Source organism: Cyphomyrmex costatus, unplaced genomic scaffold, assembly GCF_001594065.2.
Source record: "Cyphomyrmex costatus isolate MS0001 unplaced genomic scaffold, Ccosl1.0 scaffold245, whole genome shotgun sequence".
Lineage (NCBI taxonomy): Eukaryota > Metazoa > Arthropoda > Insecta > Hymenoptera > Formicidae > Cyphomyrmex > Cyphomyrmex costatus.
In genome coordinates this window covers 243,367-257,368 of record NW_017276532.1, presented here as the reverse complement: position 1 = coordinate 257,368, position 14,002 = coordinate 243,367, and the positions used below count along the sequence as shown (strand labels likewise).

General features: G+C 38.4%; 2 protein-coding genes across 2 annotated transcripts in view; one reads left to right on the top strand and one right to left on the bottom strand.

The window, feature by feature from the left end:
• Positions 1 to 831, top strand: part of LOC108774359 (uncharacterized) — a 29,940-nt gene extending 29,109 nt beyond the window's left edge. Inside the window, 1 exon segment of the mRNA XM_018540450.1 lies at positions 48 to 831. Within this exon segment, the coding sequence (XP_018395952.1) occupies positions 48 to 603 (556 nt within the window). The 3' untranslated portion in view covers positions 604 to 831.
• Positions 832 to 4,978: 4,147 nt separating this feature from the next.
• Positions 4,979 to 10,892, bottom strand: LOC108774361 (uncharacterized). Its single transcript, XM_018540454.1, has 4 exons — positions 10,141 to 10,892; positions 7,318 to 9,900; positions 6,385 to 7,216; positions 4,979 to 6,290 (listed from the first exon to the last, which is right to left on the bottom strand). Exons 1-4 carry the CDS (start codon positions 10,873 to 10,875, stop codon positions 5,080 to 5,082), a joined length of 5,361 nt encoding a protein of 1,786 aa, XP_018395956.1. The 5' UTR covers positions 10,876 to 10,892; the 3' UTR covers positions 4,979 to 5,079.
• Positions 10,893 to 14,002: the final 3,110 nt, after the last annotated feature.

Genomic DNA, 14,002 nt, shown 5'->3' with positions numbered 1-14,002 from the left:
ACACCTAAAGAAGCATGTACTAATCGGTTTCATGTCATTATTTGCAGACGTAAGAAGAAATGTATCAGATACATGGGGGAGGGAGGAGACGGCGACGGTGAAGCTGACGGTGAAGCTGAGGATGATCATTCAGAGGATAATCTGGGTAGCGTAGGAGAGGCAGGGACTCCTGAGGAAGACGAATCTTTGAGTAGTCCCGGGGGTCTGTCCGTGTTGTCTAGTCTGGCGAGTCCTTCGTTGGTCTTACCATCACCCTCGAGTCTGGCCAGTCCATGTCCGTGCCCGTGCCCGTTAACACCCCCGGTGCCGCCCCCGCCTCTGTCAAATACGAACCAGCCAGCGATGGTGACGACGACGACAACGACGACGACAACGTCGGTAGCGGCGGCGGCAGCGGCAGCGGCAGCGATGGCAATGGCAGGATCGGCAGTAACATCGGCGGCAGTGCAACCGCAACCACCTCCGCAGCCTCATCGCAACCCCGTCGGCACGAATCCTCACGACATTAACAACCCGCTCAGCGTGAACCAGCTGACTGGACAGTGTATAAAAAGCGAGCCCGCACCTTCGGGCCCTTCCAACCCGGCAATCAGTGTTACGTAGCCCCGGCCGGACCCACGTGACCGAACTGTTGCTACACGCGGTGTCATCTATAGGGTCCGTCTACGTATGCACGCGATAAGAAGGCTGGATGATGAAGAATCGACTGAAATGATGATAGAAGCAAAGAGAGGAACTTGGCGAATGAGAGACCAAATAAGAATCGCTTTCGTCGTTTAACGTTCCTCTCAGAATTCCGTTCTGATTTTGGAGGATTTGATAGAGGTTCAAGGAGACTATAGTATTTTCGAGACGCCTGGAGGTAATTCGCAAATAAGTGATTACTTGGTCGACTTAGACGCAATCTACAATCGAAGTGGTACTGTTGTTGATGATTTGGATTCGAACATGCAGAATCATCGTGCGAATCTTCCATCACCATTATGGATTGATAAACGTCGTCTTGGATTACCTTCTCCTGGCCTCGTTCTTATCCATTCGCCGAAATAGAGATCATCCAAAGTCGAGAATAATGATCAAGACGTTATATACGTGTTAACAAAAGAACAGAAATAAATACTATGTGCAGAAATACTCAGGACCAAGTATTTGGTTGTAGTCACCCGCTCAGCAAAAAGACAAATGTAAGCGAGATGTAAGCGTGAGAGAATACATGTGCATGTATGCTTGCGAAGCTGGGGAAGAGCAAGGTGCACGTCTGATAATAATGCGACAGAGAAAGCAAGCTCATTGAAAGTGCGCGTGACGCAGCTTGTAGTCCTTGTTACGTTGTGATGCCAATGACTGAGAGTCATGTTCCTGTGCCAGCTACTATACTTTAGGAAAGTAATTATATTGCGGACAAATAGCTAGAAGTGTAAAGCGGAGAAGCCGCAAGAAAGAAACGAAGCGGCGCGCTCGCGCGTGAGATGCGTTTTATTATCATTTGTTTATTCGACCTCACCTTACACATCAAGTGTGTCAAAATATCTAACTTCTATGTATATGCAATTTGTTATTTTTTTAAAAGTCTATACACAGTGCGGTTGATTAGCATGTAAGATCCTTTTTATCGACTCTGTTTACTTTCTACAAATATTTGTTTCTTTCTCCTTTCTTTCCATCTCATTTTTTATAATATTACATTGATAAATGGCGCTATACGATCGATAAGGTTCTAAAGGCAACGTATTTTGTAAAACTTATCAAGCAAATTTTTATATTCCGTACAAATTTTCATTTGTACGGAATATAACACGCTTAATTACGTAGTTATTAAGTATGAATACGTATATTGGTATAATTGCGTATTAATACTAATAATACGTATTGTTGAACTTCGTGTTTTTTTATTGTCATTATTGCAACCGACTTAACATTGCTCAATTTCTTCATTTTTTGATTCTTTTTTCAAATTAGATAATAATTTCAGCCGTTAATTCGCATGATTTGCATTTTCGATTTAATAAAGACAATAATAACCGCGATAAAATAAAAAAAGAAACTAAACTCACACAAGAAATACAATTATTCTCTATAGAAATATTGGAACGAGCTGCGTTAGTCAACTTGCGAGTGTCAAAAATGTTTTTAGAAGATATCCTGTAATCTGTCTATTTCTCTCTCGTAGTTTTATTACTCTTTTCAAACATTTTCTACCTATCTTTTCACTTTTACGTATTAACGTGAGCGTTCGATGAGCGTGTAGCAATGTGCGACTTGAGGATTAGTTGATTTGTAATTTGTACGTTTGCGCGCATCAGAGAAATAAGTTTCTCTCTCAAATCGTAAAATAGAAAAATTTTTATTGTTGGAACAATCGCTCAATAAACGATGATTAAAAACGGATTTTACGGAGAAAAAAAAACATTTTATAATATCCTATAAAACATTGTAGGTTTTACTAACGTTTTATATATTTTTCTCTCTTTTCGTTATTAACTGAGTTTAGCATGTGGTTTCAAACATTAGGATAATGCAGGTTTTTGTTTCTAGGTGCAAAACGTTATAAATATTTTTATTGGCAATTCTATACGTTTTTCCTTATGTTTTATTATATATATATATATATTGTTTATAAATCGTATCTCGGTGTAACGTGCAAATGTAAAACGTACTATTTGAACAATTAATACAAAATAATATGAAATAATGAATATATTTTTTATTATTTCATTAGTTGTTTTTGTTGCGAAAAATCTGTTAGACGCTAATCCTCTTTTTATAAATGTAATAGAAATTAATTAAGTATATATAGTAAAAGATTCTTCGCAATATTGTTTTGTAAAACAACCGCTGGATCTTTCATTTTTATTTGTCTTATCATTAAGATTTTAACATCGCGCTAATTGAAAAAATTTTTTATTTTATCAATTCGATATTTTACATATTTACGAGAATGATGAGACTAAATCTTTTTGCAATAAGACATTATACGATAGTACGTTTCGTAAAAAGCTAAAATCATGTATCGTATGCCGCCATTTCGAGCACACCGATTATATAATTACGATGAGAATTGTTAATGACTGATCTCGTTCTGTTATGCGCGACATTTTGGTGCGATTCTAGTTTTTCTTTATTATCTATTACCAAACCGGAAAGAAATGCGCGAGAAGGGTCCTTTGTAACGATTGTTCCGTAAACGTTTATTCAGAGAGCAGTTTCTCTTTTGTACATAAAATAAATATGTTTTATATAAGATGCATTTGTTGCGGCGCATGGGAAAGTGCAATGGAGGTGCCAATGAGAGAACGAGAGTGTGAAATTGCGCGCGTGTGTGCGCCACGAAACGGAAGTAGACGTTGCACGAGGGTGCACGCGCGAACGTCTATGACAATATCTTTTCCCTTATTTCCCTTCCGCAATGTGTTTCTCCTTTTTTTATACTCTTTTGTTTTTCTTTTGTTTTCTTTTTATTTCATTAGCCGTATTCAGTAGAAAAAGCAGCTTTACGATTGTTGTAAAATTCTTCAATATGATTAGTTCTTGTTCCTAGCTTCTTATCAGATCTATATACATAACCAATAATATTAAATAATTTTACAATATTTTTTTACAATTGCTTTTTCTACTGAACCCAGCCATAGACTGGAATCACGGTAACCGGTGTCTGTGTATATTAAACATGGCGAAAATCGCTGTAGAAACGCATCGAGTATAGCAGCGAACTAAACGTGCCATAACAACGTCATGCCAATATTATTCATATAATACATATTGTTTTTAACATTATAACCCATTCCTAGTTCGATCGATCGTGGAGCGTAAGCCATCGACGCGAACATGCCCTTTTCTCCCTCTTTCCCCCTTCACTCGATCCGCCGTTCTCTCTCCCTTCCTACCCGCCTTCTTCGTTTGTCGATCGAACTCGTTAAACAGACTGAAAATGGCATTTAGTAAGAACTTTTTCGCGAATGCTGATCTGTATATTACACGATCGCAAACAAAGCGAAATACAATATTTAGCAGTACTCGAACGAAAGAGAAACGTAGACTCTCGCGCGTACAGGATGTTCGATCGAGGAACTGAAGTACATATCGAATAAGTACGGGGCAAGGACAACCAGCAACGTCTCACGAGAGACGAGTGCGAAAAGAAAGGAGGTAGCGATAAGGACAGCCAGGACGTGAAAACGAGACTCTTCGAGTTTCATGCGAGACATTTGAGTATCGCTACACGTGAAGGTTGTGAAGAGAGTGGCGTGAATGGGACCGATTTCTTCCTGTTGAACAATCTGATGTCGCAAAGGAAGTAGCGTACTCTCCCATGGATCATCTCGATCCCGCTCGCTGCCTCCTTTCTGCTAGAAACGACGAGGCGACGTCGTCTAGAATTCGATGGCGAACTATTCGGAGACGTGAAAACGTCCCGGTTTGACGTTACCGGGTATAAAGAGAACGTATCCCCTGGGATGCAGAATGCCATTCTCGGAATGTGAGCAAACTCGCTCGATACGGCCTACAGTCCGCTCGAGTAAAAGAGAGTATCGAGATTTGCTCGCGAGTCGCAGATGACGACCCCCTTCCTCCGGTGACGAGGGTGACCAAGCTCGTGCCGATCGAGTCGGGAGTTCGGAGCTAGTGTCTCGCTTCAAAGGAATGATTGTATCATATTGTAAAGTATCAATCGACAGTTCTCAACTGCGTTGTACAGTGTTTTTTAAGTATCTAGGCTGATAGCGCGCGTGTAATTGAGGAAAAGGAACATTGTATTTATACTAATAAGCGATCTGTATCATTCATTCTCGTATAGCCTGTAATCCTACTCATGTAGATGCTAAAAGTGATTTGTGTCATAAAGAAACCCTATAAATAAAATTAGCACTTTGAGAACGTTGTCGACCGCGTGTACGAATTCTTTCTCTCACTTCCATTTATCTTTTGTTGGCTTAGACACGAAATTTTTGCATGCGTTTAAGGATTGTGAAGTATTTTTTTTAATTCTGAAAATTTTATATAGATACATGACCTTGAGACTCGTATCAATCGTAGCTATTTGATGAATAAGGAAAAGTAAAACGTACAACCAAAAATTTATTAATATTTAGCACAAATGCCTCTAGTGGTTGAAAAAAAGTGCAGATTCAATACGTTAACCGCGTTCAAAGTGTATACATTCGGTCTCTTCGAGTTGCAATTGTCCACGAATATCTTAGCCATCTTTGCGATACTGTTACACTTGTACATACATGCGGCGCCGTCGTAGGCAGGTCTACCCTGAGCGTTTCTCGAGCACGGGTCGAACATGTAGAATTTACCGTAATGCTGCATCACAGCCATCGCCAGATTGGTCGTGTGCAATATCCCGGCGCAGTTAGCGCGGAAAAACATGGCGAGCGCCTCGGACAGATCGAAGGTATGAAGTAACCCCGCAGTGGTGTGATTATGAACGTGAATACTGACCCTCAAGTCACCCACGATAAACACGGTGAGTAACTCGCTGGGTGAGAGATTCCTGGCACCCGGTCGAGCGGCTCGGGCACTCTCTAAGTACAGAGAGTCACCGTACTTGAGTACGGCGTCGACCAGCTCGGAAGTCCACGTGGATGGCACGTGCAGTAGCCCTACTACAACGGCGACCGCCGCGATTGCCGTACTCTGCAAACCCCTGTTTCTCAGATTGAAGATACGATGATTCATGTGCAGGCTGCCACGCAAAACGCTCAGTTCGTCGTCCACGAAATTATACTCGTTCAGCGGCTCCACGTTCAACATAACTGTCTTTTTTGGGCAGATAATTGGAACGAGTGGCGCGATACGATCTAAATATGGTCGAAAGCCACCTGGACATGGCAATGTCTCAATTATGACATTCCTTATGATCACCCGGCAGATCTCGAAAACTCCGTATCTCTCACGGGGATCAATGTTTACGATGATTGTATCGTATAAAGGTTCCAGACAAGCGAACCACATTATACACGAAGTTCCGTTAGAATCCGGCAGACCCTGATCGTTTTTAGCTCTAGGATCGTACATGAAGTAAACACCTAGATCTTTCCAAATAGCTATCATACCGCGATCGGTTATTAGAATACCGGCACGATTATCTTCAAAAAATTTCCGCAAACCTTCCTCCAGTAAAATCGAAGAAGGTAATGGTCGTTCTCGTCGAGTCGTTCTCTTCTTGCGTTCGTCAATCTTTTCTTTCATCTCTTCTTGCTTTTTGTCTTCAGAGACGGATGGTTCAATCGCCACTAGACCGATTACGGTATTAGGCTCGATGTCAGCAGTTAAAACATTGACACCTGCGAGAATAAATTCAGAAATTTGTTTAGAATAGTTTCTATTCTAAAACAACGGAAAAAGGAGACGTCGGATACGACAAATTGACGTACATACCTACATAGAATACTCTGATAATATCCTTCGGTTTCAATCTCGATTCGGGTTTGATCTTTCTTGTCTCCTGATGAACGTTACTACCGATCGCCAAAATCTCGTCCATGGTCTTTTTCGTCCAGGTGACGGGGTTCTTGACGATTGACATGCCGAGCGCAACGACACAATTTGCCGCCGTTTGTCGACCACGCAACGTTTCGGGGAAGATCTTGTCGCCTTGATGATAGCTTCCGCGCAAGATAGCACGCGCCTCGCCCCGTAATTTTCTGTAAGCGTTCAAAGGAGGCAGGTTCGCCGGCCGAATCGCCGGACTAGGATCAAGTTTCCAAAGTGGCGGTTTAGTCCAATCCACCACGTCGATCGCAGTAATTTGGTAATCGCCTTCGGTTCCCAAATGGCGTAAAAGATAATCTACAAGGAGACTCGTATCCTTGAATCTGATTACTCGCGGTACCATTGACACGTTTTCTTTCGTAGTAGTGGACTGATAGTTGGGTATCAGAACATAATACGCGTTATCGACCTTCCACATGGCTAAATTTTGGTTTCCCCGTACGGTCAATACGCCAGCTTCGTACTTGTTGAAGAAATCGTCGATTCCTCTCCGTAAATCTTGAATCTTAGGTGGTTTCCCAGTAAGACTACCCGCTTGAACGCAATCCTTGATTGTTAGAGCGATTCGTCGAGAAGACAGGAAAAATTCACTGATAATTTCGTTCACTAATGGTATCGAACCAGTACCCAGTCTCTCAACGCACTTTGAATGCAACTTGTCGCCAGTAACGATAATTTGGTCAAGAATGGATGGTGTCCACTGTCTCGGTTGGTAGACCTTTATTAATTTTCCATGTTAGTTATCTTTGCACAGTTTAATTATACAGGAAAAATTAAATAAAATTAATTAAAACTGATTATATAGAGAGAAAAAGAAACCTTGGAGAAGACGATGGCCATCGCAGCGATGGCTGCACTTTGTTTGCCACGATTTCCCTCGTCGAACCTCTCGTCTGTCATAGTGACGTTACCGTCGATGCTCCAAACACCATTGGCGAGTTTGGGAAAGTGATGCCACAGATCTTCACCGGAAGTGGTCTTTTTGACACGTTCGGCTTGGGCCACTCGCGTCTCATACACATTCTCAATTAAGACGGCGTCGATGACGAAGTTATCGACATCTCGTGCAACTGTTCGAAGAACGTCAGCTAACGAGGGAATATCGGTGAACCACATTACAGCTGCAGCTCCATCCTTATCTCTGGGTTCGCCTTGAGCGTTTCTACCCCTGGGATCCATCGTGAAGAACACTTCACCTTCTCTCCAAATCGGCATCATTACATTATCCTGACGAAACACTCCCATCGAGTTTCCCTCGAAAAATTGTTCGAGTAGTCTTATCACGTCAGTCATGCTTCCGATGATAGATTCTTCTTCAAGCTCGATCGACATTCGATTGACTCCTATGGCGAAATCTTCTGTGATTTCCGAAGGAAGAAGATAATTTCTGGGAGTTTCTTCTTCAGCCTCTATTTCAGGTAGATTTATCAAGTTCTCATTGGTGAGTTTATCACCAATCCTTAAGATATCATCTACGAGTTCACAGTACCACAAATGAGGATTGTAAAGTTTTGTCATAGCCAAGGTTGTCAAAGAATTAGCGGCTTGCTGTTTATCTCTTGTTGTTCGTTTGAAAGCCGATTCATTTCTTTGATCGATGGTACCCAAAAGTAAAGCGCCAGTCTTGCCCAAATTCGTATAGTTGTTCAAATCCGGCACAATCGGTATCTGTTTATCCGCTTCAATCTCTTCGTTAGTCATAAGCGAGCCGATAGAGACATTCTTTAACTCGTGTATCATGAAATCGTTCTTGCCTTCATTTTGCCCCGCATTCTTTTTAATGAGATCTGCTAACGCTGAGATGTCCGAAGATCGCACCAAGCAAGCAGAATTTTCTTCGTCTCTTGCCGCTGACAGTTGACCTAATTTATCACGAGGGTTTGGATCAAAGTAATAGTAAAATATCTCTTTTTTATCCTTGTCCTTGATCTCTTCTTCTTCTTTCCATACCGCCGCTGAGAGTCTCTTCGTCTCGATTATTCCATAATTTTTGTCCTCGAAGAATTGATTCAACCCTTTTTCCAGGTTTGGCAGTTTAGAATCATCCGATGCTGATAGATCACCGACAACTGCCGCCTCGTTGATATCAATACTAACTTTTCGATTTTTAAAGTACAAATTTTTCTTCAGATCTTGGACAAGAAGCAATCTTTCAGTTTCTTCTTCCGTTTCGGTAGGCTTGGACCAGTTGTAATAAGCATCGCCCTCCCTGATCACTTCATCGACGGTCTCCTTACTCCAGTTTGCTGCTGGTGTTTCCCTTGCGCTAACCAAGGCCACAACTGGCATAGCAAGACCTTGAACTCCTTGGTTTTCTTCCTCGAATAACTCATCCACATTGGATATTTCACCTTGCAACACCCACGTCTTACCCGCCATACCTGGCTGAAACTCATTCCAAGCTCGAGTGCCAGGCACATCATCCATGATCGTGACATGCCGAATAGTAAATCGATCGTTCTTTTTTGTAGAATCAACATTCTTCAGGAACAGCGCAGTTAAGGAGTCTAAGTCTGGAAATCGAATCACACAACAATTTCCTATTTCTTTCTTATCTTTCTGTATTTCCTCCTTCCTATCTCTTTCTGCAACTTTGGCAGTTTCCTCTTCTCTTATCCTGATTCCGGTAGCATCGCAATGTCGAGGATCGAATAAATAGTAACAATCATCCTGGCTCCAAACTGCCACCGCCATTGAACTCGTTTCGATCACACCCTCCTCGTTTAGTAGGAAAAACTCTTCCAGTGCCTGCTTCAGATTCAAAACTGACGGCACCTTTGAGCTAATCGTACCGGTCACGGTGATCAGATCGACATCTATCACTAGTTCACGATCTTCTATTTGCAATTTGGTATTATCTAAATCGGCCGCTGTCATCGTCTTTATTATTGGCTTGTCGAATTTAACTTTAGCATACAATGAGTCACCCATCATCAGGATTTCATCCAACGTCGATCTCACCCATGTCTTCACCGGATGCATCTTCTTCATAGCAATAGCCGTCACGCAATTTGCTACGTTTTGTCCACCTTTTCCTTTATAAATTTCATCTCCTTCGTGAGTTAAACCATGAAGAATCGCTATTTTGCCAGGTAATTCCGTAAATGTGGATGGCACGTTTACTCGCATGTCATCGTATGAATATCCTGTGTCAAACTTGTTTCGATTCACCAACAACTCTGTAGCAAGGTAGCGATCGATGCTATAATTCGAAATATTGATTAATAACGGTTCTTTCCGTATCCTTGCGAGTGTATGTAACTTTTCCTCCTTTGGCACAGGCTTTGTGCAGTCCACTTTGTGATCATCGATGTCAATAGGATTAATGGATCGTAGTACGCTCTTCCGAACTACGGGTGGACTAACGACATCGAATGAACGGTCAACGAACTCATGATCGACCTATAAATGTTTACTTTTCATATATATGTACGTAAATATGTTTTATATAAAAATATATAAAGTTTTATATATATATAATTTTTATAGACATTTCTCTTTTTATCTTTATATAAATATAGTATGGTATATGAATTTCTTTATGTAATAATAATAATTTATTCTTACAACATTTATAGAGAAAAGTAAGCTTCTCTCCCTTCTCTGCCACTATTATCACTACTCTACTGCTTATACTATTACCTCTGTAGCACGCAACAAGGAGACTTTGACGATACAATATCGAGAGTCATAACGCCAATTTAAGTTCTTCAGCAAATGGTCGTGCAAGTCATTTATGTATTTAAACCTCATGAGGCAAGCTGTACCACCAGGATAATGCAGACCAGTCTCATCGCATGAAGATGGATCATAGCATAGGAAACCGGCATTTCCAGACTGACGCCATACAGCAACGGAACTAGCCTGAGCGGTGATTACTCCGGAATCGTTATTCTTGAGAAATTTTTGGAGACCTTCAGCAAAATCGGAACAACCAACTGACTCGCTAAAGAGATTGCCGTGAATACCGTTATCTTCGATATCAACCAAAATTTTGTAGAAACCAATATCGAACTCATTGTGTATGAGATTGGTCTTCATATATTCATCGTCCTTTAGCTTGTTCCTCCTCAAGCTTACGCGAAACAACTTATCACCATATTCAAGTACTTGATCTATGTGATTGCTTGTCCACTCCTTCGGTTCAAACAGACGACCATAAACAATGGCCACTATCGCACACGGTGCTGCTTGTCGTCCTCGACTTTTATACTTGAATCGGCGATCACTCATCGCACGAGAACCTCGAAGAATAAACGAACATGGCGTTAGAACTCGAAAGCGATGCCATCGTTTTCCGATATTGTTACGAGGTGGAACTTTTTTCTCTTTAGTTTGTCCGATATCACCCTCGCCGATACTACCATGATTCTCCATGCCTCTAATTTTAGTGGTAATTTATTTTTCGATATTTGTCTTAAGATATTCAGATAATCCGAATATGCATACGTGTTTATCTATAAAAAATTAATAAAGAAATTAAATAAAAAAAGGTATACATTTATTATATATATATTTTTGATAATTTTATAAAATTTAGTATTTTAAGAATTTATACAAGTTAGTTTACTTACTTAACCCATGATAAAAATTACTGAATGAGAATGATATTAAACTACATTTTTGTTTCACGTTTTTAACAATATAAAAATTACTATGTTGTGCGCAGAATTTTGCTTTGGGATTGATCCACTTGTAGATTTACACCAAGTATGACTAAATAAACTTTATATATACGCAAAGGAAGACGTCTGTCAAAAGATAAATTTGAAACCGAAACAAAAGGTATCGATCAACAAGCCTGTAATTTTTTATTTTTGATACAGTAATTGTATAAATGTACGTATGTTTCAAAAAGTAAACAATAAAAATCATACTTTAAATTTCAAAAAGAATTTATAGCGATTTGAAAGGTAAAAAACATACAGAGATAATTCGAGTAAAGTATATATACTTGAAACTTTATTACGTCAACATATGAAAATTGTAATAAATACTTTATAAATACAGAAGTACAAATAAAGTGAAGCTAAATACAACTTGCTTTTCATAGTAATAATATCAATGTTTTCATAAAGATGTATGTACAATGTACGGATAACAGAAATCAAGTTGCATTATCGCTTATTCGATTTTCAAAAAATTTAATATTCGGAACTATAATTATATCCCACAAATAATCAAAGAATGCTGTTGTACATATGTATTTAACAATAACAAAATTTTGATTAATTTTCACGCAATGATAAAAGCTCTTTTGCTTTATTCTTTATTTACAACGCAGATATATATATATGTATATTTTTTCTTCCTATATATATATATATATATTATATATATAATATGTAACTTAACTGGTCTAATCAGTTATTGTAACAAGTTACCAAAAAATATCTACACGTAAAAATATATAGATATATATGTATATACATATAAACACGCAATTATATCCACGCAGGCATGCGTGCATGTGTGCCACGGTTGTACTATATATACATACACATATACACGAATTCTATTATATGTGTATATGTATACCTATACATATGCACATATAATAGAATATACATATAATATATATACACATATTTGATATATTTTTTATATTATTAAACATCAACGAAAGGCTCCAAGAAATTTTTTTCTCATTGTGTGCGTGTAAATATATCATTTTTATAGTACATATTCGTACATGTATATTAAAATATATGTTATACATGCACATATCACGCTGCGTATACCTATATATATATATATATATGCATACTCAATAGTATCTTTTGGCTTACATTTTTTAACGCGTCTAAGAGATCTACAATAACATTCTCATAAATGTCAGACTGATCTAAGGTCTATCTACATTGAAATTGTTTTCGTATGAAGCGTATCCGCCCCGAAGAGCAACGTAATAAAAATATGCGTTACGCATGTGTGTGTATATACATATATATACATACACCAATAAATGCGCGTAATACATATCAATCTTTGCAAATATATATCTGTAATATTTGAATGTGTGTCTGTATTCGTTTAGTCCATTCTCGTATTCGTTTAGCGACATGTTATTAATTTACTACATTAGCTATACATGTCAGCTCAGAGAATGCACTTATATACATTATGCATATATTTCAAAAATATACCCCTAAATACGGCGTTATCTGTTTCATGCTGCGCAAATGTCAGCTAAAAATTTCACTACTAACTACATTAATCTTATTAAAATATATGTTTAACAATTACACGCATTTATAATTTGAATGTCAAGAAGAAATATCTGGCCACATTGGTATTGATCCGCCAGTCGATTGCTACATTATTATAAGACCGCGAAATTACTCAACGGTGATTTATTCTTTCATTTATTTATCATCACAGACGGAAAAGAGTTAATTATTTAATATTAACAATATTATCGCATCTCTCTTTCTCTCTCTCTCTCACACATACACATACACATAATTCTTCTTCTTTATAACTTTTGCCCGAATTCTGTTCAATTACCAAACGCGTCCAATCGACGAATAATAAAAAAAAAATATAATAAATCAATATAATTTATACAATCAATGCATCTCCAATTGCTTCATCAACTTATATATATATATATAATAAAAAAAATATAGATTTACATGTAAACTTCTGCGGAGTGTATTGTAAGAAATGTTTTATTATTCGAACTATATACATAAAAGAAGACAACAAAAATTTAATAAAAATTGTAAAGAATGCAATACGTTTCGTACTTGTTAGAGATTCAACAATGAATCACAGGTGAATAAGACAACAAACCATCTTTGACGCAATTTAAGCTATAATTAACCTTACTCAGCACTTTTACAACATACATATAGCATACACGCAACATTCATCGGATGCTAGGAAAACGTGAACAGTCACGCGATTTGTTACCGCTTTACTTGTACATTATTAGATGAGATTCATAATCGTTTATACAAATATTTGAAGAACCGCGGCATTTTCATCGACATCATTAAATTATGTTACTCTTCTTCCTCAGATGGGAAAAAAAGTCAGTTGGGCAAGAAGTCGTTGAAATAATGAAACGCGAGAAGAACAAAGGAAGAGGAAATCGTGTGAAAGGTCGATGACTTTTCATTATTTTTGTCACTCGGTCTTTCCACGAATGCAAAATTGTCTTTTACATTTTGCACACTTTGTTACATTACCTCTGCAATATATATATATGTATATATATATATATATATATGACAACATCCGGTGTATGCACAAGCGTACGACGATCTTATTCCGTGAAAACACGAATGCTTCAGTACTTTCCTCTTTTTGTTTTGTATTTTTCTCATTACTCTATGTATGATACTTTCACGTATCAACTAATGGAAGTTAGAAGAGCGAGTATCTTCTAGAAATTCAATGTCCAAGATATGTTATAAATAAACTTATCCAAATCTGGGGCAGACTGTATGCATGTGTGTGTGTTGTGTATGCGTGTGTAAAATTTAAAAAATATTATTAA

Coding starts and splice junctions, on each gene's coding strand:
- LOC108774361 (XM_018540454.1), bottom strand. CDS start 10,875: ATGGAGAATCATGGTAGTATCGGCGAGGGTGATATCGGACAAACTAAA. Junction 7,217..7,317: donor TGGCCATCGTCTTCTCCAAG/GTTTCTTTTTCT, acceptor AAATTAATAAAG/GTCTACCAACCGAGACAGTG. Junction 6,291..6,384: donor TATCAGAGTATTCTATGTAG/GTATGTACGTCA, acceptor TTATTCTCGCAG/GTGTCAATGTTTTAACTGCT.